This window comes from Eriocheir sinensis, chromosome 3 (assembly GCF_024679095.1).
Source record: "Eriocheir sinensis breed Jianghai 21 chromosome 3, ASM2467909v1, whole genome shotgun sequence".
Lineage (NCBI taxonomy): Eukaryota > Metazoa > Arthropoda > Malacostraca > Decapoda > Varunidae > Eriocheir > Eriocheir sinensis.
This window is the reverse complement of record NC_066511.1, coordinates 13,054,011-13,081,808: the sequence shown is the minus strand read 5'-3', so window position 1 is coordinate 13,081,808 and position 27,798 is coordinate 13,054,011. Positions and strand designations below refer to the sequence as shown.

The following is a 27,798-nucleotide window of genomic DNA, read 5'->3' as shown; positions in this document are numbered from 1 at the left end:
TATCATCATGGTGGCTTGGGGGACAATATAACGTACACGGCCTTTTATTCTTACTTCTCCCTGTCTTATCATCATGCTGGCTTGGGAAGCACTATAAACTTCACGACCTTCTATATATATATACTCTTATTTCTTGTCTTATCGTTTTCCTGGTTTGGGGGTAATATAAAGAACAAGACCTTCTACTCTTACTCCTCCCTGTCATCGTTATGCTGGCTTGGGGAGCAATACAACGTGGGAGTTGATGATGCGCAGGCATGGTCGTCATTTGAGCTTGGTACCTTCACTGTATCGAGTCAAGGTCTTTAGCTAAGGCCTAAATGATGTCCTGAATATAGGCTCTGTCTCGTTATTGCGTGAAGCAGATGTTGAGGCATCCCTGAACACCATTCCTTCGTATCTGTATTTGTATGCCACGTGAACCCGACAAACCAGAAGTGTATGAACTGCCTGAGAAGAGCAAGGGATAAAATCAGAACCCTTGGTGATCAAAAAGGTCAGTGCATGCTGTCTGTCTGAGTCACGCAAACCAGAGCACAAATTTCACGATCATTATCACCCACTAAACTTTAATGGGTCAGTTTAAGTCGGAAACAAGCAAGCCTTTCAACAGCGCAACGCCAGACGCCGGCGCTCTAAGAATCCTCCAGGCACATCCTCGAGTCATGTGCCTTTTGAATGAGCAATGAGTGAATTGGTGACCCAGCTTCCCATTGGCTGTCATATCTCTCTAGCAATGACGTCAGACCAGAGGGCGGAGCAATAAAGCAACTTGGCCAATGATTCGTGGATGTCGTCTAGGATGAATTTCGAGGTACCATCATCCCTTGAAATAAGTTTAGGTTCTCTTCCAGCTACTGCACTAGTCCTGACGTTATCCCTTGGTCCGGTAGAAATGCGACGTTCTTCCCGCAAAACCCAAGAACCCAACTGTGAAATATCGCAAAGGTCTTCACAGGACAGTCACAGCCACCTGTCGTAGCTGCGGGGACGGCGAGGCGACGAGCGGGGGCCAGGACAGAGTGCCGGACAAGGGTGAGGAGCACAGGATAAGGGATAAGGAAGGCCGAGAGCACCCATCAGTGGCCTGGTCAGCGTAAAGGGGGGCATCCACGGTACTATGCCTCAAGGACATACATCAGCAGGAAGCGACGGAGCCGGAAAGCGCGGTAAGGGATTTGTATTTATTTTAATAGCTTTTTTCCTCCTTTCCCAAGTGTACTCATTTCAGTCTTTATATATAAATAAAAATAATGAGAGAGGATTTCGACCTCTGAAACTTCGTGATGGCTGATGGCAGGCAGACGATCCAATGAAAGGAACTCTGATTCTCCTCGCGATTTTACGAGGGAAAAAAAAAACATTCGTGATTGCAATGATACGCTTCCTGTACATCAATCAGCCTAACTATATCACGAGGAGAGAAGAGATAAAAAATAGCCCCAAGAGATAAACGTAAGGGGTCCGGAAGTGCAGGGCGGAGAGGAGAACCTGTCCACTCGCCGGCTCATACCTCTTCCGCCCTCCCTGCCGGGCCGTGTGTCGCCCTCATACCATACCAAGTCCATCATGCGCTGCCACGCCGACGACCCCCGACACTCGGCCTCAGATCGCGGGTGACGAGGACACAGGCGAGTGCCGCCGATGCCGTGTTTCTATCCAAGAACAGTACTGAAGTGAATCACGGTTATTATTGACATGTATAGTTGTGTTCACTGATCGATACAGTTGTTGTTAAACACGGTCAGAAGAAATACGAGTCTTAGGATATGAAACGAAAGACTTGACTAAATAACCAGCCGACTAGCAAGTATTTACGTGCCAAACAAGATAAAGTACACATTGATATTTAGAGCCGGCAGATGAGAAGTGGAATTAAAGCCCCAACGTTAGAAGAAAGTGTCGTAACTAATACATGCATGTTTCTGTGACAAGTATACAAGAAAGACACACCATCTGAAGGCATAAACGGTCAATAGAAAAGTCATCCCAAGAAGAAAATAACTCGAACTCTAACCCCTGCGGCTACTCCATGGGTGACGTGTCGTAGCGAGCAGCGGTGATCCGGGCAAGGCAGGACGGCCACGACAGAGAGTGAAGGTAAGGCTCACCACAAAAAAAGACTAAAAAACGGAGGATTACCCCATATCACCCGTTCGCATCCTGCCGGCCGGGTTCCATGCCGGTAGGCCTCCGAGGAACAGGTTTAGTGTTATGCTTCACTAAATATTGCACTCACGCAACAGTTACACGTGATGCCTGAGCTGACACCATGACCGGCAGAGGTAGTGAACCGGTTGTAGCGGGATGGTGTGTTCTACATGATTAGAGATAAAATGAACATTGCAAACCGTCGTATAAAGCAGGAATGTGTCTTTCATTTCATTGACAGAGTTCACTGATGCTTTAAATGCTCTGTGATGTTAATTACTTTACGCTTGTTCCGCTTATGATTGAAGGAATAATGATATGAGACTCGTCAAATATCCCAGAGATAACTTCCAGTAATCTTAACAATACTATTTTTCTTTCACAATCCGTGTACGAAGGATAGTCACAAATTTTAACATTCAGTGGTTCTCCCCTTCCCGGCGCCGCACCAAACATCTCAATACATCAATTCTCCAATCCAATGATCGTGATCCTATTCCCCTTTCACACTATGACCACGCTCGCCTTTCGTATTCTCCTTCACCACAACTTTCATCCAATACTTCGGGTTTCCACGTCAGTGCATCGAATCTTCTCGTAATGGGTCTTCATTGCGTTCTCAAGATGGACATGTAGATCGGAAACACAATTTTTTTATAACTGCAAACATACTGTAAAGGAAGGTTCATTTCTTGCAATCCAGGCGCCAGAATAGCTTGGATGATGGCACCTTTCTCTACTACCCTCTCCTAGTAGCTGCCGACAAGTAAGCGCATCTCAGCCGCCGGATTAATCACAGACCAGTCAACTCAATCTAAATAAAGCCTTTTTTTGCTCCACTAAGCGTTGTTTATCAAATTAAGAGTCTGGCATATCCTGCTTGCTTCACACGGACACGTCAAGACCCTGAGAAAGAAAGTTGTTCATTCTCACCGTACAGGCAATAGTTATGAAGGTACTGCGGCTGGTGAAGCAGAAACGAGACTCCATGAAATCAGAGCAAGGAGAAACCCAGAGGAGCACTAAATTTTCGTTGCAACAGAAAAAAAATCAAGAAGAAAATACAAGCTAATGAGAAAATCGGATAAGAAATAGGAGAATGTTGCCGAATTCGTGCGTGCTTGTGTGTGGGGAAGAAGGGGGTGTCTAAACTAGTAATTAAGAATACCTCTCACTGTGGAATACTCAGTCACTGCATGCAATCACCTTTCTTCTTCACCGCCCTTTTCACCTACAAGACACATGTATAGTAACGCCGACACAGTCACTCAAAGATAATGTTTTGGAACATCGTTAGTACTCTAGGGTGTTTGAACACCCCTCCTCTAAGAAATAATGTATCGTTGATACTATTCCTAATATATGCATATATTCGATTTCAAACATTACTTCAATCACTAACAAATAGCTTAATGTCATTATGGCTGATATTGGAGAATATTTGTGTAAAGGAATTGGTCAAACACACACACGCACACAAAAAATAATGTACTCTAACTATCATTTCTTAGATAAAGGTATACAGTACTCCATAGTGTCGTTTCCATTTCCTCAGTATTATCGTCAAGAAATTGATGACCTAAATAATTTTCATTTAGAGTTTCATTACTAAAATCCTAAAGAAATAAGTCAGATTTGCTTATTAGTAAAAGTAGTTTTACTGGTGCTTAGCTATGAAAAAAAATATATATTGTTCATGCTTCCTAAACCACACCAAAACAAAATACAAAAGCAGAAAAAAAATGTGTCACCAAAAATAAGACGTGTATACTTATCTGATAAACTAATAAACATGACATTGCAGAAAAAAAAGCATAATATATTTACTCCATACCCGCTGACATAATAAAGTAACTCTAAACCACATATGATAATCTTGTTGCAACAGCATCACCAGTACTTATCACTCGAATCCGTCACCTGATACAGAATCTTGGCATTGCATGCAACTTACAAACAGCTTCCTGTGGTCACTGCACACATGTTTCCCACAACGTCAGTTTATTAGCACCGTGGGGTAACAAGACACCCTAAAGGAAACAAATGTGTCTTCATTTCAAAGGACCTGGCACAGGACTGAAAATTTCAGTGGTCTCTCATCTCACGTATTCAGGAAGGTACTAGAAAAGAGAGGGATCTAAGTGTTGCCAATTCAAGACGGTGATCAAAAACGTTTTTTGGGGGTGTTCAAACACCCCAGGGTACTAATGTTGGGTTAATATCGCTTCCAAACTTAGGTAATGGAGATACGGAGATAGTTTTCTTCTAGTGTACATCAACGTCATCACGGTTACTCAAAAATATTAAGAATTTTCCTTCCTTCCTGCCCCCTCTAAAACGGACTGAAATGAGAGATCAAATAAGGCGGTAATTCGCACCACGGGCAAGTCAAGTTGTGAGGTATTAATTAAGCGCTGCACTGCACTGCCTCCACCCAGCTCACCTCCAAACACTGAGATGTAGCCCACGTACCACCTCTCACTCCTTGTGTTCAAATTTACGAGACAAGTAATCACGTACTAAACCACTACACTGACTTACTACCCAGCTTGTCCACACCCTCAAGGAGCTTTTGTTAGATGTTAAAAGTACTGCATGCCGGTTGTGTTTCGTTAGCCATAACAATAGTCTCGTTAACCACAGATATAAGACTTCCATTCAGACTTGATGAGCTGACACTCGCTGATCATAACGCTTATTTGAGAGAGAGAGAGAGAGAGAGAGAGAGAGAGAGAGAGAGAGAGAGAGAGAGAGAGAGAGAGAGAGAGAGAGAGAGAGAGAGAGAGAGAGAGAGAGAGAGAGAGAGAGAGAGAGAGAGAGAGAGAGAGAGAGAGAGAGAGAGAGAGAGAGAGAGAGAGAGAGAGAGAGAGAGAGAGAGAGTGTAAACGAAGAAGAAACTTGTATATTAACCTCAGCATACTGTTAAAAAAAAAAGGGAAATACCAGGGAGATAAAGACCGGAAAATCAGGTATGTCGGAGATGATCAAAATTCTGATAAATTCAAACCACTCCTGACCTAGACACAGCAGGAGAAGGTGTGTGACAGAAGGAACAGAAGGGTGATAGGAGGAGATCTGCAGGAACCATATATTCAAACAGTTAGAGGCTCACATACCCACATTTGACAAGGAATTCGTAGAGGCTGTGAATATTTCTAAGGGTTGAGTATGAGCCTAGTGAAAGTTTGCGGAAGGAACGGAAGGGTGGTATATGAGAGCTGCAGGACCCATTTTCTCAAACATTTCGAGGCTCACACACCCACATTACATTTTGACAAGGCTTTCGTAGAGGTTGTGAGTATATCCATGGGAAGTTTTGCGAGACTAGGGATAGTTTGACAAGGCTTCTGCACTATGTGCTGTCACCCTGCCTGGTCAAACTCTTTCGCCTCTGCCTGTCAACATCAACCTTTCCTTCCTGCTGGAAGTATGCCTTCATACAGCCTGTGCCTAAGAAGGGTGACCGTTCCAATCCCTCAAGCTACCGTCCTATAGCTTTACTTTCTTGTCTATCTAAAGCTTTTGAATCAATCCTTAACCGGAAGATTCAAAAGCACCTTTCCACTTCTGACCTTCTATCTGATCGCCAGTATGGGTTCCGCATAGGGCGTTCTACTGGTGATCTCCTTGCCTTCCTAACTGACTCTTGGTCATCCTCTCTTAGCCGTTTCGGTGAAACCTTTGCTATCGCGCTGGACATATCAAAAGCTTTTGATAGGGTCTGGCACAAATCTTTGCTTTCCAAACTACCCTCCTACGGTTTCTATCCTTCTCTCTGTACCTTTATCTCCACTTTCCTTTCTGACCGTTCTATTTCTGCTGTGGTAGACGGTCACTGTTCTTCCCCTAAACCTATTAACAGTGGTGTCCCACAGGGTTCTGTCCTATCTCCCACTGTCTTTCTGTTGTTCATTGATGATCTTCTTTCCAAAACGAACTGTCCTATCCATTCCTACGCCGATGATTCCACTCTGCATTACTCAACTTCTTTTAGAATAATAAGACACACTACAGGAACTTAACGACTGGGCTGCTCAACACACAGACTCCAGCACCTTATTATTATTACTATTATTGGGTGAGGGGGCAAGTGTCCTTCAACGCCTCAAACGCCCATAAACACCCTCTATCCCTCGACACAATCTTCAAATCCCTTCCAACTCTTTAACAAACTTGACACTAAGCTTCAGCTACTACCTTCCTCCTAACTATCTCCTTAACTCATCTTCTCAACTCACTCTCAAACTTCATCTCTCATCTCTCAGCTTCCTTAGCTCTGCGCTCTCGAGGCTGGGCGTTCTCTATCCTGCCATTCTAATCTGCTTCTTTTGTTGTGTGTCCATTTGCCTGTTCGCCCTCGTATGGAGTATGTGTGCACCTCATGGAGGTGGGGGTCTTTCTCTCTCCACAGTCTCTCCTTCAAAAGCTCTTCGTCTCATCAGCTCTCCTCCTCATATCCTGATAGTCTTTCTACCCTTCACCTCGCCTATCTTTCCCTTCTTTTCTATTTCTTCTCGATATTTTCATGCTGACTGCTCTTCTGAACTTGCTAACTGCATGCCTCCCTTCCTCCCGCGGCCCCGCTGCACACGTCTTTCTACTCATGCTCATCCCTATACTGTCCAAACCCCTTATGCAAGAGTCAACCAGCATCTTCACTCTTTCATCCCTCACGCTGGTAAACTCTGGAACAATCTTCCTTCATCTGTATTTCCTCCTGCCTACGACTTGAACTCTTTCAAGAGGAGGGTATCAGGACACCTCTTCTCCCGAAATTGACTTCTGTTTTTGGACACTCCTTTGACCTCTGTTCGGGAGCAGTGAGTAGCGGGCCTTTTTTTCTTTTCTTTTTTTTTCTTTACGCCCTTGAACTGTCTCCTTAGCTGTAAAAAAAAAAAATGAATATGAAAAACACTTATGAGAAGCAGACTAATCTCCTATATGGCCTTAGGAAGTAGTTGCCGTGAGGGTCGAAAGTGTCTGAGAATACGAAAACACGTTGCAGTAGAGACGGAGGGTTATTATTACTATCGTTATCATTATTGAGACCTATGAAAGGGCAACAAGAGCAAATGAAAAGCCGATATATATATATATATATATATATATATATATATATATATATATATATATATATATATATATATATATATATATATATATATATATATATATATATATATATATATATATATATATATATATATATATATATATACTGTACATCCAAAAAATAGACCCCTCGATGAGCAGACTGGAAAAATAAAAGACAACGACAGTAAAATAAAAAGAAGAATAAAAGAAAAGGGGGGAATAAAAACAATATCAATACCTAATGAGTTAACAGTCAGGTGTTGACTTTGGCTCTAAAGGAGATGAAATACTCGTGTAGGAGACCAACCTTCATCAAAGGTGGCAGCTGGGGTGGGGAAGGGACACCGGGAGAGGAGGAAGGGGAGGAGGGAGGGAGTGGGGACGTAGGGAAAGGTGGAAGGATAGACGGGAGGGATAGGGGGGGTGAGGGAAGGAGGAAGAGGAGCAGGAAGGGAAATGAGAGGAAGGAGGGCAAGGGTGAGTCCGGGCATGGAGAAAGGAGGGAGAGAAGGGAGTAGTGGGGAGGGGGAAGGAGAGCAGGGAGGGAATAGGAGAGAACGGAGGGGTATAAGGAGAGACGGGAGGAAGTAGGGGAGTATGAAGAGGTATTAGGAGTGCAGGGAGGGAGTAGGGGAGTATGGAGAGGTATAAGGAGAGGATAGAGAGAGTAGGGGCGTGCCAGATCAGCCTCGTCACCATCCCTGAGGGTTGATGCGATTTCTCACCGGGGAACCAAGTGATTAGCGTGACTAAACTGTGTCCTGTCAGAGGCAACAGAGTTAATTCGGTGCCCATAAACACTCTCTCTCTCTCTCTCTCTCTCTCTCTCTCTCTCTCTCTCTCTCTCTCTCTCTCTCTCACACACACACACACACACACACATACACACACACACACGGTATACTTTGATCTCCATTTGCTGAAATCTGGTGCAGCTTAAACAAGTTTCTAGACATAATCATAAGAGTTAGGCGCCTAAAAGAGAACATCTTACTATGTAGGAATTTAAAATGGCAGTGTGAGTCAGAGGAGCATCATTTAATCGAGGTAGCAAATGTCTATCTCATGTTCCTCTCAATTGTTTTCTTCCTTTCCTATCAGCTCCAACGGCAAGGCCACGACGTGAGGGCTTTCCGCTGCCGGGAAGTGGGTTATAAAAAATATGTTTTTTTCTTTCTCTCTCTCCGGTAAATTAGACGGGCGGCGAGGCTGAGCGGCCACCAGCCAGGCACGACAACCCGAGTCACACGTCCAAGTCCGGCCGATACCTAACAAATCGTTCCTCGTGTGTGTGTGTGTGTGTGTGTGTGTGTGTGTGTGTGTGTGTGTTTTACCTACTCACTCATCATTAATCACTGTAAAGACACTACAAAAACGTACAGTAATCATACGTGCCTTAATAATTAATAATTGGTACATGTCTTAAACACTAGAAATGATTATCAAAGCACTTATCATTATCATTTAAAAGTAAAAACAATCTAATATATGAAAAAATATACTAATAAAAACGCTATATATATTTTTCCATTGATCTCTGAATATTAGGCCAAGTTATGTTTAAAAGTAACTTACATATAATATAACACAAGACAATATTTTTTCTTTACTCTCAACAAATATTTATTAACGTATCGATAGGGTCCTTACCATGCTATCCTCTGGTATAGTGATAGCCCTCTCCTGTGGGTGCGTGCCAGTCCATTAGGTGAGGGTGCAGTAACTTTCCTAATTTGTATACCGATCCAGCACACTGAGATCACTCCCTGATAACTAAACACTGCAGTCCTCGCGAGTCTCCAGGGGCACGAGAGAGTGTTTTGACTTGCTTCTACACGCACGAGGCCTGTATGCAAATGATGATTCTACGCATGCCTCAATATATTAAGCATCACGAATATTCAAGACTACAGGAGAGTACTTTGACTTGCTTCAGCGCATAACAATTATCGATCATCGAGCGAGAACTCTGACCAGCACACACAAAATAGGACAAGACACGAACGGCACGCATATCTCCTCCGGCGCTATGATATCCACTGACGTGTGTTTACGGAGCTGCCAAATATGACTACTTGAAACCTTACGAGTATCACACTGTGACGAGTATTGTCTTAAACACCCGCTATCGAGTAGAGAACTAAGAACTACTTTTCACATAAAACAAACCTACTACTACAATAGACTATATCAATCAGGTATAACCGTAAGGAAATCCTGTGTACTACATAATGAATGAAAAAAAAAAAGGAAACCATCTACACTGATTCTCGTTGCTCTCCCGTAATATGAGTTTCAATTGTAGGAGTCGAGTGTTCGAATCAGCTTCGAATAACATCGCTTCATATTTTTTAGCAACCTAAAATCCTCATCCACAACTCATTTCCTATAGTTTTTGATTATGTAATCCTCAGTGAAGACGATACATTGTTGAATCAGCTGCGCATAATAGTCTTGCTTGCATAATGCGGACAATAATCACCAAACAGCCAGCTTAAAGCGAAGCAGTATCATTCATCCACACTGTCTTCCTCCACACTCCTTTAAAAAAATTCTCCAAACACGAGACGATGTAATCATTAAGTCCTATCAAACAAAAACTTCATCCTACTGTAAACTGAGATTTCCCTTTTCCTCCGTGTGAATATCTCAGTCCGGCGAGACAAGTTTTCTAATACGCTCCGCATTATGATCCCTCGACCAGGATGTTGCCGTGAGATCCCCCACGAGCTCGTTAAAGGGCAGGAACAGGCATTTGAGGGTCCAGCAGACCACGCCCAGCCCCGAGGAGGAGGCGTGGCGGTGCTAAAGTGTTTGGAAATGGTGATGAGGGAGCTGGTGGATGGCTTTAATACCTTTGGTTCTGGCGGGATACTTGTGTTGATGGCAGTGGTATGGCCGGTTCATCTAGTGCTGGGGATAGTGGTGGTAGCGGTAGTGGTGGTGTTATAATGATGGTTGGGAGAGGAAATGGTGATGGAGCTACTAGAGGTGGTGATGATAGGTTATGGAAGGTTGTATGGTGGTGGTGGAGGGCTGGATTATGGTGGTGGCTGTGGTGCATGGATGTACATAAGGGAAGTAGGTAGAGTTAGAACGGGATCTAGTTCTTCAGGATGAATACAAATCAGTCAGCCGGCGATGTCCACGGCCTCTCAAGTCTTACCTAAATGAAGGTTGGGATTCGCACTCTCACCCCCCCCTCACACACACACACACACACACACACACACACACACACACACACACACACACACACACGAACGCACGCACGCACACACACTCACTTTAAGCACTGCCCAAAGAAACATCGAAGTAAAAATATTGATAGTGAGAAAACGAAAACGAAGGCAGAAGAAAAAAGATAAAGGAGAAAAAAAGGAGGAGGATGAGCAGGACAAGGAGAAGGACGAGAAGGAGGAGGAAGGAAAAAACATCTTAAAAGTCAATGCGTTACTGAAGGCGGCAAGAAAACAAAACAAAACAAGAGCAGTACTAACAAACCCACATAATAACTTGGCAACAGCAGCACAAAACAAAGGCCAAAATAAAATTAATATACATATCGCCTTTAGTCACGCGTGCTAGAAACTCGTTGACGGCTGTGGAAACGCGTCTATCAACTGCCAAGCAACATGCGCGGGACCGCGGAGGAAAAACTCGTGCCAGAAATCACGGGTAAGAATGCGCCCCGAGAGAAAAGTGTAGTGGACTCGCCTTTCTTCAGGTCAAAAGCGTCTTCTCCCTCCTTCTCGGTGTGTTGCACTTTGACCACACCCACACCCACACCTGCACCCACACCCTCCCACGCCCTCATTTCACATCTTCTGTTTCTACTCCGCCTTCTCCCCTTTCCCATATTCTCTCTCTCTCTCTCTCTCTCTCTCTCTCTCTCTCTCTCTCTCTCTCTCTCTCTCTCTCTCTCTCTCTCTCTCTCTCTCTCTCTCTCTCTCTCTCTCTCTCTCTCTCTCTCTCTCTCTCTCTCTCTCTCTCTCTCTCTCTCTCTCTCTATTTCACCCCTCCCCCCACAAACACATAAACAGAGAGAGGTGCTGTAAGAGATATGGGACACATTTACGCATAAACTTCTGAAGGAAAGTAAGAATCACGCCTCTCTAAGTAGCAGTCGATGATCACAGTAACGATTCAATCCATTGCGGTGTCCAGAAACAACAGTTTTGAACGTCTACTTTGATGTTATTGTTCTATACTTATTGAACTTTGTTGAAATTGATAATCATTGGATATGATTATGGATTACGTTCATGTGGTGCACTGCGCTACTTCATAACTACATAGAAACGACGTCATATTGATTAAAAAGTGAGAGAAAAAAGATGCTGCAGAGGATATAATAACTCAAAATAAAAAGAAAAAAATGAACAGCATGTGAAAGCATCCAAAGGCCAACTTATTTCAAAGGCACAGCGCAATAAATGAGTTTAAAAGTAAATGTTACCGCGCTTCAATAACCATAAATAAGAGAAAACGAAAAGTGTTAAGGGCAGTGTGAAGTGCGTTAAGCCCGGGGCGCGGGAGGGAGGAAGGCCCCTTTGTAACGGGATCAGCACCCTAGAGGGTGAAGGGAAAGGCCCCTAACTCTCTATGACCTACACCTTCCCTGCGACCTTTGTCAAGTGGGGCGAACTGACCTCAGACCCGGCGGCTTTGATGCCTAGAGCAAAAACGAGCATGTAATTGAAGACAGAGAGGAACACCAATATGACGGAACATGAGCGGTCTAGAGGCATCAGTAATGTCACTGCAATGAAACTATTGATGACAGATGACAAATCAGTTACGTCAGACCAGATACGATACCTGGCACTAGTTGAGGTCTCGTCGTCCTAAAGCAAAAATAAGTAGCTGTCCAGTCCAATCGGAAGAACGATCATTGAATATATACTTGACAGCCAGAGCCTTCTTTTATTTAGTTATTTGTGTGTGTCCCAGCGTGTAAATATGTGCATAATTAAACTAAATATTTGATTACTTGAATAAACAGATAAATATTTTAAATATATATGCATATATACAATTATACGTACATGCATACATATGCACATTCGTGTATCAGTACCGGCCAAAACGTTATCAAAAAGTAACAGTTCGTTAAGGACACAATGTTAAATAGTGTCATATTTCCAATACCTGAAGTATTCCTGGTCAACACTTTAATTTTGTACTATATATATATATATTTTTTTTTTCTGTCGCTTAGATCCAAGGTTTATAATATTCGGCGGACAATCTTCTGTCCAGGCGTCACCACAACATTATCATCGTGTATCAGTGCGGCTCCCGGCGGTCTAGAAGCGGTGCGATGCGAGGCCACAGTCGTGTTGTTGTTGCAAGACGCCGTCAACCTCACAGAAGCTGAGTGACTCACGTGAAGACACACGCAGTGCTACGAAATTGCTCCACTCACAAAACAGGTTTAAGAAAGCAAAACTGTCTGCTTGCATGCCGTTAAGTGTTGAGTAATGGCGTCTTATTTCCCGGTGGTTCAGCGCACCTTCCATTTCAGCGCACGTGCGTGTTATGTAACCCTACAGAGCGTGTCTCTTTCGGCGAGAGAGTAAAGTAATGCCATGCACAGAGGCAGTGAAAGCAATAGCATCCACGACACACCAAGAGATCTTACGCCCGGCTGTTATATAACAGAAAATGGAGGAAAGGTCGGCCAGACCTGTTCATGGCTTTCAAGGCCAGCATGTGGGGCGACTAGCCTCTGCGGGGCGGTTGGTTTCTGGCCAGGGCAATGGCCCCGCAGCCTCCGGAAGAGGAAGACGAAGCTCGAGGCAGAGAAGAGGCACAAAACAGCGGTGTTCACGGAGGAAAACGAGTGTGTGTGTGTGTATTTATATGTATAGGACGACGTACAGGATTCTGCTAAGAAGTGGAATAAACAGGTTTGAAATTAAGACACAACGAGAAGGATGTTCATGGTGCATGGGGATGGACTATTGCTTACTAAGCAAGCGGGGAAGAGGCGAGATAACACTGTGAGGGGAACGGCCGCGGAAAAGAATGGGACAATAAAATCGAGGGGACAACAGAGGCATTAGAATGTAGGGGAAGGCTCAGGTGGGGGTAGGTGCAGATTGATATACAGCGGACAGGCCTGGCAAGAATGTCGGGGCCTTAGGGGAGGGAACAGTAGGTGTAACAAATAAAGGAACCGGCAGCGAATGTAAGGAAGGTGTCTCTGAAAGTGTGTAGTATTATCAGAACTGTAAATAAGAGGAGACAAAAACAATATAATTCGAAATATGTGTGTGTGTGTGTGTGTGTGTGTGTGTGTGTGTGTGTGTGTGTGTGTGTGTGTGTGTGTGTGTGTGTGTGTGTGTGTATAATATAATTTTAATGTTTAGTTATTAAAATGACGAAATAATATGGAAAGTAACTAGAGCGAAGCTATATGTCTTCAGCAAATAATACGCATTGAATTGTGAATGAGAAGAAAGAGATAGCGAGGCAGTGGAAATAAAAATAATATAGAAAACATATCTGAAGTGACTTGAAAATGAAATCCCGACAAAAAGAGGGAAAAAGCGTGGATAATTAATTGACTGATCGCTAGAGTTATCCTTCCATGGCGGTGAAATATCTTGGGTTAGAGCAATGCGAAAAAAAGATGTATAACTCCTACAAGAGAGTAAACAGAGGTCCCTTGATAAAATCGGTTCGTTGTTTACGTACTTTTCTTAAAACAGACGAATCAGTGCCATCGCCGCATACGAAATGGCCCGCGCGACCCCAGTTATTAACCAGCAAAATTTTCCTTAACCCCGCCTTATGTAACAGCAGGCACTCCCTTCCTTTGCCCTTCCCCCTCTACCAGCCCCTCATCCGTCGCACTCATCCTCCAGTCAGCCGGCAGTGGTCCTCTAACGGCTGAATAACGTTCATTGCCATAGAGGACACTCTCCATAAGGGTCACGTTTGAACTGTGCCACGTCTTGCATAAGAATGGTGATGCAGAGAGTTTCATCACGTGCGGCCCTGTGTCTGTCTGCGTCTTTTCCTCGTCTTGGTGTGTGTGTCTGTATCTGTGTGTGTGTGTGTGTGTGTGTGTGTGTGTGTGTGTGTGTGTGTGTGTCTGAGGATGTGTAGATTCAGCATGCAGCAAGGGGACATATCTCCATGTTTGGTATCAGAGAAGAAAAAAGAAGTAAAATGTCAAGAAAGAAAGACCTAACTGTTTCACTCGCTCACAAAAAATGTAATCTGGTCCCACATAGCAAGGCGTTACTTTTCTTACTGTTTTCAGTTATTGCTCCAACACTTCCTTATAAAGATGCTGTGGAGGCATGGTGCTTTTCAAGAGGCTTCACACTCCTTTGCCTCACGGTTAATCAGACAGAGCCAACAAACGGAAGACCAACAGCAGACAGAATGTTCTCGTGTTTACTATAGTTAAACATATAATCCTGCCCTCTTGGTAATAGGAGAGCATCATCATTGTGCTTTTCAAGAGGCTCCACACTCCCTTCCCTCACGGTTAATCGGACAGAGCCAACAAGCAGAAGGGCAACAGTAGACAGAAGACAGGATTTTCATATTTTTTGTTAAAGTTAAATAAAGACTCCTGCTCTCTTGGTAATAGGACGACATCATATATTAAGAGGGACAAAGTATCAAGGCAATAATTATGTAGCAAAGTCTGAAGGGATGCAGGCTAATTTTTTTTCACCTTTACTGTAAGAAACGCAAGACAAAGGTCTTTTGAAACCCTGCGAAATCCTTCTATTCAAAACCTTATCATCCCAAGCTAAATAAAAAAAATCATAAAATATCAACCTATCTCAATTCTCCTAAACATATATACGGCAAGAGAAGTGTACCAGTGTTAAGGTAGCATAATTATATTCAAACCTAAGAAATATAATCCACTATAAGCGGTATTTTGGTATTTGGTAGCCAGTGGCGTACCGAGGGGGGGGGGGGGGGCATGGGGCCATGGACCCCCCTTTTGCAAGGAAAAACAATAATGAATAAATAAATGTTACAGAAAAATAATAGGAATATGTATATTAGTATTACGATTACGTGTGTGTGTGTGTGTGGAGTTGAGAGCTCAGTGGCACCGAGTGACCGAGTTATTTCCCCTTTGGTTTGGTTTTGAGTTAATGGTAGGATATAAGGTGTGCTCTGAGTGAAAAAAGTAAGGTGTTAAATGATGGGTTCATAAAACTGTGTGTAGAGTGCGACGTCAAGCTGTCAACTGAAAGCGTCGGAGGGGTGTTTGTAGCGGGAGCGGGGAGACAGGAAGAAGAGGAATACGAGATTGGGATGGCTCTGGCAGAGAGAGAGAGCACGAAGGGCGTAAGTGTGCCTTCTCTCTTCCTTGCCTCTCATATTTACTTGATTTTAGGTGTAAGCTGCTGTCAAAGTGATTGGAGGACTATATAATTATACTGTAGAGGCACCAAGTGAACTTGTCTGGTGACAGTGGTGAGTATGTAATATGATTCTGTATTATGACGAGGAGAGTGGCAGCGACGCGAGACGCGTATGGGACCTGTAAGGTCGACCTTTGCCGCTATATTACCACCTTTAATAACCATTTTGTGCTTGACAGTGGACAGTGTAGAGTGGCTGAGTAACTATTGTATATTCAGCACTTGAACAATGGAGCTGCTGAGTTGAATAAGAGCAGGTGATCTATTTTGAGAAACATTCATTGACAACGTAGGCTCACGTGACCTAGCCTATTCATGTTATCCGTATATTTTCTGACCACAAATTCCAAATTTCTGAAAATTATGATTGATAGACTTCATTTTCTGTATATGTAGTACTTTTTTACTGTAGCGTGCGTCATTTCTTGAATTCACGCAGGCTTGGAATTTGTGCCTTTCCATTCCTTACATATTTCCTCCTTGGTCACAAAACGCCAGAAAACGCTTCACGTGCGTACTCTGTCTGGTGTAGGAAAGTCACCACTGACTCGGCTGATGCCCCGGATAATTCAGTTAATCAGGTAGGTAAATAATGAAATAATGATTAAGAATAATTACTGCATAACACGTTAGGTGAAGAATCAGCAGCCAAGCCTAATCTAAAGCAATAAGTGACCCAGGTTTTCTCATGAGTTTTGAAGTGCTCACCTCAGTTCTAACTGTCACTAAACCCTTGCCAGAAAAGCTGCAGGGGTCACAACAAGAACTGATGGGTGCTCTTGGAAGTGTAGCTACATAGAGCTGCATAGATGCATTTCAGTCCTATCGTGATGGAAATAAGTTCAACCAACTTTTTGCCCAAGCTGAGGAAAGGTACGGAGATATCATCCAGAAGCCTTGAACAATCAGTGGTCATTAGAAACATAATTAAGGCTAACCCTCCAACAGCACCTCCATAGGAAGAGCTATTTTTCTCCCATTTTCGGACACTGCTATAGCATAAATCAGGGAAAGGTTTGCATCTAAACACGTTAGGATTTTTTTGTTGGGAAATCTTGTTCCCTCTCTTTCAGTTGATACTGATTTTAGTGAACTGAAGGAGGCAATTGAATTTCATGGAAAACTTCTTGATGGAGATGCAGATCTCGTTGAAGATGAATATCTACGGGGGCAGTTATTGGAAGCGTCGTGAATCTCATGAGAGGTCAAAGCAAGTTGTTGAGACATTGGCATGTGCCAAAAAATTGGGCACATATTAAAAAATTTCCACTTTATTGCAATTTTTTCAACCCTACCTGTTAGCACTTCTACCAATGAGCGATCCTTTAGTGCCCTTTAATTGCTTAAAACATACCTAAGGAACGCAATGAGTGAAAGTCGTTTAAATGGACTGGCCTTACTTTGTCTATTGTTACACAAATCTTGATCATGAAGTCCTTGATGATGTTGCACGTAAGAACAGACGCATAAATTTGAGGTAAACCAGTTTCAATGTATTGTTGTTAACAGTAAGTAATTTAATTCATCTAGTTAATTTTTATTTTATATTCATAAAATACCTGTTTCCATGTATCTTGTAAAAATATGTATTACAGCACCAGCCTGTATAAACGAAGATTATACATGTTATATGAATATAACAATTTTTTTCCTTGCCAGTATATTACTTTTTTATTAGAACATGTAATTCTAAAGTAAGTAGTGTTGTTTCGAGGGTAAATTTTTGCAGTCCAAATTATAGAAATGAAAAAGATTGTAAAAGTAATGTTCGCTCAAGTAACATAAAATTAGTACTTTTAAGATTATTTAAATCTCTCAGATTTATGTTGTACTTATATGCTACCAACAAACTTCTAAAATGTACAATGTATGTATATGTATTGATCAATGCATGTATGTATAAAAAAATAATAACTTTACCCTAGCGATCTAACCCGAATCCTCAAGCTGTATGGGATCCCTGCGCTTGCAATAATACTGGACGCAGAAAATTTATATATATATATATATATATATATATATATATATATATATATATATATATATATATATATATATATATTGGCCCCCCCCCTTTTCAATTTTCTGGATACGCCACTGTTGGTAGCGCTTCTTACTAGGATGAAACTTGTAGGCAGCCTTAGATGCATGGTAAATGAGATACAATTGAGCCGGGCAGGCGTCAGACTAATTGTGATAACTGCCTTACGGGTATGGATAAGCTGTAGCCTTTACGAGCTAATGCCCAGAGCTACGGAATAAAGTGAGAAAAAGGCCCACTCAACGCCTTGGAACCGCGGCAGCTACAGAGAGAGAGAGAGAGAGAGAGAGAGAGAGAGAGAGAGAGAGAGAGAGAGAGAGAGAGAGAGAGAAATCGCTTTCATCATTAAATCACTTACCAAATTTAGTCTAACAGTTTATTGGTTTTTTCATACACAGCACCGTTTTTGTTCATAAAATTCAAGTGACGTAAATGACTATACTAGTTATTATAATAAGAATAACATTGAAAATAAGAATGAAAATATGAATAAGACGAAAGACGAAGACGAAGACGAAAAAAAAGAAAAAAAAATAACAATATCAGTAATAAATTTTTTCTTGCATCCCAAGTACTAAAGGCAGCATCGGGTCAGTGTTATAAACGCGTGAAATAGGTCAGCGTGTAATTCGGGCGCTGAAAAGCCACACCCGCTCCCGTCACTCCGAACTAACGGGCGGGCGGGGTGCGGGAGAGCAGCAGACCCTCCTGGCTGGCCGCCCTCTGGCCCTCCCGTATAAAAACTAGAGCGGTCTGGTGTCCTGTAGCTCGACACATTTCTCAGCTGGAGCGAAACCCAGCCAATCAGAAAAGAGAGCCGGAGAGGGTATGGGTTTCTACTGGTCGACTGGGTTATACGTAACAGTGTATGGAGAGGTAGGGGTAAAAGTCTAGCATTAATAATAGGTTTGGTGCTCTACTTTTACCTCCAAGTCATCGGTAACAAAGGTTCATTTGATATAGCGAGGCATAATGGCTTAGCGAAAGGGTAGATAGTGGATCAATGTGTCCGTCGCAGACCTATATCTCAGCTACCATGGTCAAGGACGAATGGGAGGAAGTGCTAGCTAAACGTTACTAGGGCAGCGTGTGGTCCACTCCCGAAACGCCTGCTCTGACCCTGTCAAGAAGCTGGCCCGTTTCCTGGAGCTCGCCAGTCTCCCGCCTGCCCTCATTCGGTAAAGAGTGTAGATGAACGCCACACAGAGGGCGAAGTGACGGTGTAATATACAGAGCAACCGTGGATGTGCTGGAAATATGGCGCTTTGATATTGGTTTTCAGTGAACCAATGAACGCGAGTGACGATGACCATGTGCAAAAAGACTTACTTTATTAAAGGAATGTACAGAAGACGGATTCTCCGTCAGGTGAGTACTCGAAGCAATGTTTTCAGTGCAAAGTTTTTAGTGCAAGCTGTAGCGAAGAGTTACACTTTGATGCAGAAGATAAAAGTAATGAAAATATAAGCCGTGATGAGCTTGAAGAAAAATAATAAAAAACATAAGTCGTCGCAGGTATTCAATGTATTCCCGTAAAACTAGGAAAAATGATTTTTGGTATGTGGAATGTCAATGTTATGGCACATTAAACACATTGAACAGCTGCCATTACGAGCAGATGATGAAGACTGTAACTATAGAAAAGATAACAATAATAATAGTGATAAGTGATAATAATAATAGTAATAATAATAACAACAACAATGAAACTATGAAACCCATACTGGTCCATACAAGACTACATAGCATCGTATTACCATATCGACCTACAGGTGATCTTCCCCCATTACGGGTCTAGGTACCATTCCTATCGAGAAAAGTTTTCCATATTCATCGCTAAACATTCTTCGCATCCTCAGCCAATAGGATGCAGGATGTTGTATGGTCAGCCTCTATTGCTAAGACACCGGTTCCGACACAAAGGGAAAACTGGCTCCTCTACACGCCCAAATCCTGCTTCAAAGGGTGCAGTAGGTCACGGGTACCAACCTGCAGTCCACGTAGAGGATCCCCGCTTATACCCACGGCGTTAATGATGGGAGATAGTCAACTTTCTGTGATTCACAAAACTTGACCCACTGCAGTAAAGGGAAGAAAATAATGACCACCAACACAAGAACCCGGGAATAGAAATGAAGACGCGTTGGATTGACAGAAAACAACAACAACAACAACAACAACAACAACAACAACAACAACTACTACTACTACTACTACTACTACTACTACTACTACCTCTATTATTACTATTACCACTACTACCACCATCACTACTATTACCACTACTACTACCACCACCACCACCACACGACTGACTATTATCATCAAACCTGTACTATAGAAAATAAATACAATAACTAAAAATAGAAGAAAAATAAATGTTAAATACTGATCACGATAGCACACAGACAGCGACATTAAGACAGTAGATAAACCTTTTAGGGCGCCTTTCTGATGACCGACGATAACCAGGTATATACATTATGGTGGAAACGGAGGTTAAGAGGCAAGACTCTTCACCCTGATCGTCACCGTGGTAATGCAAATGGATGGGGAGGGAGGGAAGGGAGGGATGGGAGGGAGGCGGGTCCTCACTTATCAACTTAATAAAGAGATAAGTCGCTGCGAATGCTCTTATGGAGGATTTACATGTAGTACCTTCCCTCCACCTGGTAGCTCTTCACTAGCTCAAGTATCTTCCCTTTCGCAACTTCCTAACATGCTTTACTTCGTCACTAGTCCTCCTGTCATTTTTTCACCTCTGATTTATAATATTTTGTACCTTGTTCGTACTTTATTAATTCATATATCTTCCCTTTTGAAGCTTCCTAACATACTTTACTTCGGCACTATTCTTCCTATTCATTATTTCACCCACTGATTGTTTTCTCTTTTACTTATTTTTCCGCCTTTCTCACGTTCCACCTCTGAATATAAAGTAGCAGCAGGATACGCCACAACCACACAGTATTTCGTGTTTCTCTTACATGCCTTTCTTTTTTTCTTGTCATTCTGGGTTAGGGTCTTCATACGTGAGCGGCAGACGAATGACTAGGCTGAGAATTCCTGTCATTCCAGACATCCCTTACCTCCACCTCTCCCTCAGTCACATTTTCATATGGACGATCTCTCTCTCTCTCTCTCTCTCTCTCTCTCTCTCTCTTTTTTTTTAATCAAGGGTATAGTACGAAGAGGAAGTGGGTTAGTGGTGAGGTACAGGTGGGGAATAGGAAAGACAGTAGGAGTGTACAGTTGTATGGTGTAGGTTCGTTAGTTGTTCTGGTGTAGTTATTGTTTATCGGGCACCTTATTTGTATACCCCCGGCGTGCTGGGGGTGTTTTCTCTCTCTCTCTCTCTCTCTCTCTCTCTCTCTCTCATATATTAATCAAATCCCTCTTGTTGGAGTCTCAAATACATTCTATACCCTTAAATTAATTTCCCTGATACCCTGTGGCACCACAAGGAACGTCTTATTTGGCTGAATTTAAAGAGCATTATGTAATATTATCAACGACTTTTTGCCCTTGATTCGTGCTGTCCAGAACATGTTCCCGGTGTGTGTGTGTGTGTGTGTGTGTGTGTGTGTGTGTGTGTGTGTGTGTGTGTGTGCGTGTGTGTGTGTGAACGTCCTTGGCCAGGTGGATGCCGTCATATTATCCACTTCACTGACTTATCTTTACGTTTATTGCACCTGTCAACATCATTCCCCTTCTTTCCTCTTCTGTTTCATCTCTAATCTGTCTTATCGATCAGCTTTGGGATATTCTGACAGTTACCTTACTCGTATCTTGGCTACCCTAGATTTTTATACCTTACACCTACATCATACTATCAAATTATAAATAGTTTTGCATATCAGCCTTCCTTCGTCTGTATTTCCTCCTGCCTGCGACTTAAACTTTTTTTCAAGAGGAGAGTATCAAGACACCTCTCCACCCAAAACTGAGCTCTCTTTTGGCCTCCCGTTGTTTTCTTTCGTTGGAACGGCGTCTATAGCGGGCCTTTTTGTTCCTGTTTTTTTTTTATTTTTTTTTTACCTTTGATCTGCCTCCCTTGCTATGAAAAAAAATACCAGCCATTATCATTCCTCAACCTTCTTCTGCGCCATTCTTCATCCATATGCTCACTTAGGAACTGGCTAAGTTGAATGGTAACACTCCGAAACCTCGCATTTTATTCCATATACGCTGATTTCTCCCTTTTTTTTCATACCAGTCGATATCATTCCTCTTCCTCACTCTTCAAACCCACCATCATTCTTAATCCCCTTCTCACTTAGCTCCAGGTTATTCCGATATGTAACTCCCCCCAGAACCTTCATTTTTTATTCATATACGCAGATTGTTCGCTTTTTTGCTAATACCAGCCAATATCATTCCTCTTCCTGACTCAAACCATTATCATATTTCAACTTTCCTCAGCGTCTTTCTTAATCCACCTTCTCACTTAGCTCCAGGTTATTCCGATATGTAACTCCCCCCAGAACCTCCATTTTTTATTCATATACGCAGATTGTTCGTTGTTTTGCTCATACCGGCCGATATCATTCATCACTCATCCGCCTTCTCATTCCGATCGCCATTGTCAGACGCTCCCATCCCTCACATCAATTATTTCCAAAGGTCGAAAAGGGTATCAGTCGGGTTCGAATGAGTATTTTTTTATGTTCATGATACAAAAGAAGGGTCAGACTACCAGAATGATCATAAAACTACCCATGGAAATGCTCAAAACTCCTACGAAAGCCTTGTCAAATATGTGTACCTTCTTGGGCGCCGAAATGTTTAAGAATATGGCCACGATCTGTCCCATGATACTCTGACAGTCCTTTCGATGCAATACCACGCAGTTTATACATTCAGATTTTCCTTCTTTTCATACCATCCAATATCCTTCTTCCTCCCTCTTCAGGACCATCTCTTATGAGCCTTCCCATACATATAACCCAAGATTTATCGCACAGTCACCTCACCGCAATCGCCTCAATCTTCCACATACTCGGATTATAACCACGGGTACCTCCAAATGTTCTGACGCCTCGGGGGAAGAGATGCTGCGAAGGGAACAGGACGATACATAAGAAGGGTGGACTTAAGCCCCGTTCACACTGTGTCGACTCTGGGCCACGACAACCCTGTGACTTTTCCATTTGACAAGTTGGTTCCCACGCTCCAAGAAGGGGGGGGGAGGTTTTATTGGGGTCTTGGTGTCTTGCCGACTGTCTGGGACATTCGGCCAACTAGTTGCCAGCATGTCGTGTTAACCCTCACGACTCCAGACTCCCGTCACGACGTCGGCGCAGCATTCGGCAACAGTCTCAAGACCTCTTTCAAGACATGCCCGACCCTTTCACATCAACAACCAAGACCTCGTGTACCATAGAGTCGTGGGTAGTCGTGGTCCAGAGTCGGCACAGTGTGAACGGAGCTTTCGAGAGGAGGGCGCCTTGTCGAATACAAGCACATACGCCGCACAAAGAGAGAGAGAGAAGGGGTGGGGGAGGGAAGACGCAACTTGTGCAAGTCCCTCAAGGCCTCTCGTGGATTGGTATCGCTTTAGTGCCTAGTAAGTCATCTGTGGAAGATGTCTCCTCATGAATACTCAAATCATGCAACTCCATGAGGTTATTAATTTCTCTACCATAATTCTTGATTTCTTGGAGCTCAGCTTCTCTGCGTCTTATATAGTTTTCCTATAAAAAAACTACTTTAAGAATACTTCACTTCTACATTTTTTCCGTTTCTCGATACTAGTAACTTACTCTCCTGCAGTGGATGTCTTAATAACAAGTTTCTCACGATAACCTAAATCCATTTCTACAAGACGCCTGAAGTACGCAAGTCAGATGGTCTGCTCGAATTTCAAATGAGCGCAGCAGTACGAAACAATTTAATGATATACCAGTTTTTAGCAATTAAAATACAAATGTATATTTCTTTTCCCCAAGACATTGCTTGAATTGTTGACGTGGCTTGGTGCTAACAAGAGGGCTCTTTGGAAGTTCCGCTGATGTCTGACAATCCGTTTTATCTTGCCTTATCGATCACGCTCGAAATTCTTGGAGTGTCTCGAGGCTAACTAGTGAGGCTTCGCTGACGCCTGTCAGTCCTTCCTTTCTGTATTGTGGTAATGTCACTTTCCGTTATATATTAATTTTGACATCGAGATTCAGGGGCGGCAGGGCATCGGGATGCATGAAGGGCCTTAAAATGTACAGGACCACGGACGGCATGACAAGTCATATCAGGCCTCCCCACCCCTGGCTGAGAGTGCCAGCATGGCATTTGTTGGCTAACGGGAAACACCACGACCCATGGAATGAAAACCGGTTACAGGAAAACACAAAAACTTCCATGGACCATATAAGCACTCAGAGCTCATACCCTTTTTGTCATCGATAACACAAAATATCTTACCTAGCACTAAGTGTCTCTCAGATCATTCTACAGGTCAGGGCATTAACACGTATGAAACTTCTGATCTAGGACTGTTGAAAAATAGGTTAGAATGCTTGGCCGCCGTTCTTACTCTGTGCTTACGATGAAAATAATATATATATGCTACGATGGAATAGAGTGAACACGTTTTTTTAAACAAGAGTGTGTGAAACACAGGAGTGAGGGTCTCAAACAGGGATTGTTACCTGGTAATAAAAAAATTGTGCTTAAAAAGGGCAAAAAATTTGTTAAATCTCTCCTCGCTGATGACTATGATAACTTTTTCGAATTTTTACTCCCGTTATCGATTACAGCTTGACTTTATTTCAGATATCAACCACTAGGTGCCCACTATTAATAATCACATGAATGTATGAATGTAAGATGACATGATGTATGTTGGCAAGCATGTATTTGATGAACAAGCACGCGCGCGTTCGCACACACGCCCTGAAACATGCACGCACTCACGCACGCACGCACCCACACCCACCTACCCACCCATTCATCCACTCACCCATACCAACCCACACCCACATCAAAACCAACACCCATCTGCACCCATCCACACCCAGCCAGGCACCCACACCCACCTACAGTACACCCACCTACACCCCCCCCCCACATTCACCCCCCACATACACGCAAGGTATCGCCTCCACGCGATGAGTAGCGTCCATACAAGGTTGTTGTTGTCATCACGTTCAGATCCTGTGTGAACCGCCTGATGGGGCACCGAGGGTAGAAGAAAACGGTCAGTTAACGGCAGAGAGCTCGGAGCTGCCGTGTATGGTGCTCACCTTTGGTACACACAACGAACAGGAGGTGGACCAACAAAATTAATTAAAATGCTGGCAATTGTGCCTTTTATTTGTTTACAGAGATCTCATGTATTTTGACCGCGTAACCTGACCCTCCTCTACAATGAAGCTGCCCGAGAAATGGCAAGTATGTGTAACCATGCATGTCCCATCTCCTGCGAGAACAGGGAGACCAGAAATCAAACTTCACATTCATGCAGCTCGAGGCAGCGACCTCCGGATACCAGATTTTGGTGATGCTGGCGGGGGAGTGGGCGAGTGGCGAAAAGGGTTTTGCGACTGGCCGTGTCCTCTCCCTCATGATGTATAGATACTAAAATACTAAAAAAAAAATATAAAAAAAATAAAAAATAAAAAAAAAGGACCCTTTACACGCGCTACTGCGGCAAAAATTTGTTCGCTTTCTCTCGGAAAATGAGGCGGAAATCGAGATCGTACACAAAAAGTGTATCTTTATATAAAAACTGGTGCTTGTATTTTACAATAAAAACTCGCCCTGCCATGAGCTGCACTCTGCGGTGTGAAACTGTGGTCTGGCAACACTGGGAGGCAAATGTACGGTCATGGTCTGATCCAAGCAGCGTCTACGTGGATTTTGACAAGATAACATCTTTGTTACACTAACAATGTGGCTTTGTCACACACACACATTGCAAGAAATAAATACACACACACACACACACACACACACACACACACACACACACACACACACACACACACACACACACAAGTTGCAAGAAATAATTACACACACATTGCATGAAACACACACACACACACACACACACACACACACACACACACACACACACACACACACACACACACAAACAACACACACACAGTATAATGGTACAGTATAATTCGTATGTAAGACACACACACACACACACACACACACACACACACACACACACACACACACACACACACACACACACACACACACACACACACACAGTATAATTTTACACTATAATTCGTATGTAAGACACACACACACACACACACACACACACACACACACACACACACACACACCGTATAATGGTACAGTACAATTCGTGTGTAAGACACACACACACACACAAACACACACACACACACACACACACATACACACACACACACACACACACACACACACACACACACACACACACACACACACACACACACACACACACACACACACACACAGTATAATTCGTGTGTAACACACACACACACACACACACACACACACACACACACACACACACACACAGTATAATAGTACAGTATAATTCGTGTGTAAGACACACACACACACACACACACACACACACACACACACACACACACACACACACACACACACACACAGTATAATGATACGTATACCTTGCCACGAAGCAAGGCTTTGCCGTTTATTGAAACCGGTTGTAATATTCATATCATATCATTTACTATATATAGGTACCATGTATATCGTATGATATTCAAATTCTTTTTTTTTTTACAACAAATGAGGCAGCTCAAGGGCACACACAAAAAAAGAAAACAATAATAAAAAAAAGCCCGTTACTCGCTGCTCCTAAAAAAGAAACAAAAGAGGTGGCCGAAAGCAAGATCAGATACGGGAGGAAAGATGTCCTGATACCCTCCTCTTGAAAGAGTTCAAGTCGTAGGCAGGTGGAAATACAGATGAAGGAAGATTGTTCCAGAGTTTACCAGCGTGAGGGATGAAAGAGTGAAGATGCTGGTTAACTCTTGCATAAGGGGTTTGGACAGTATAGGGATGAGCATGAGTAGAAAGTCGAGTGCAACGGGGCCGCGGGAGGCGGGGAGGCATGCAGTTAGCATGTTCAGAAGAGCAGTCAGCGTGGAAATATCGATAGAAGATAGAAAGAGAGGCAACATTGCGGCGGAATTTAAGAGGTAGAAGACTATCAGTATGAGGAGGAGAGCTGATGAGACGAAGAGCCTTAGCCTCCACTCTGTCCAGAAGAGCTGTGTGAGTGGAGACCCCCCACACATGAGATGCATACTCCATACGAGGGCGGACAAGGCCCCTGTATATGGACAGCAACTGTGCAGGGGAGAAGAACTGGCGGAGACGGTACAGAACGCCCAGCCTCGAGGAAGCTGATTTAGTAAGAGATGAGATATGAAATTTCCAGTTGAGATTTTGAGTTAAGGATAGACCGAGGATGTTTAGTGTTGAGGAAGGTGATAGCTGGGTGTTGTCAAAGAATAGGGGATAGTTGTTTGGAAGATTGTGTCGAGTGGATAGGTGGAGAAACTGTGTTTTTGAGGCGTTGAAGGACACCAGGTTCTTCTTGCCCCAATCGGAAATAATAGTAAGGTCTGAGGCTAAGCGTTCTGCAGCCTCCAGCCTTGAGTCGTTAAGTTCCTGTAGGGTGGGTCTTCTATTAAAAGAAGTTGAGTAATGCAGAGAGAATAATCGGCGTAGGAATGGATAGGACAGTTCGTTTTGGAAAGAAGATCATCAATGAACAACAGAAAAAGAGTGGGAGATAGGACAGAACCCTGTGGGACACCACTGTTAATAGATTTAGGGGAAGAACAGTGACCGTCTACCACGGCAGAAATAGAACGGTCAGAAAGGAAACTGGAGATAAAGGTACAGAGAGGATAGAAACCGTAGGAGGGTAGTTTGGAAAGCAAAGATTTGTGCCAGACCCTATCAAAAGCTTTTGATATGTCCAGCGCAATAGCAAAGGTTTCACCGAAACGGCTAAGAGAGGATGACCAAGAGTCAGTTAAGAAGGCATGGAGATCACCAGTAGAACGCCCCTTGCGGAACCCATACTGGCGATCAGATAGAAGGTCAGAAGTGGCA

General features: G+C 43.2%; 1 protein-coding gene across 2 annotated transcripts in view; it reads left to right on the top strand.

The window, feature by feature from the left end:
- Positions 1 to 866: 866 nt before the first annotated feature.
- Positions 867 to 27,798, top strand: part of LOC127005336 (uncharacterized) — a 75,787-nt gene continuing 48,855 nt past the window's right edge. The window contains exon 1 of one of the 2 annotated variants that reach the window (XM_050874104.1): positions 867 to 1,169. In XM_050874104.1, coding sequence (XP_050730061.1) covers positions 1,121 to 1,169 — 49 coding nt within the window. In that variant the 5' untranslated portion in view covers positions 867 to 1,120. Of the gene's footprint in view, positions 1,170 to 18,393; positions 19,060 to 27,798 lie in introns of those variants that run through there. The other variant, XM_050874117.1, reaches the window with a different exon arrangement.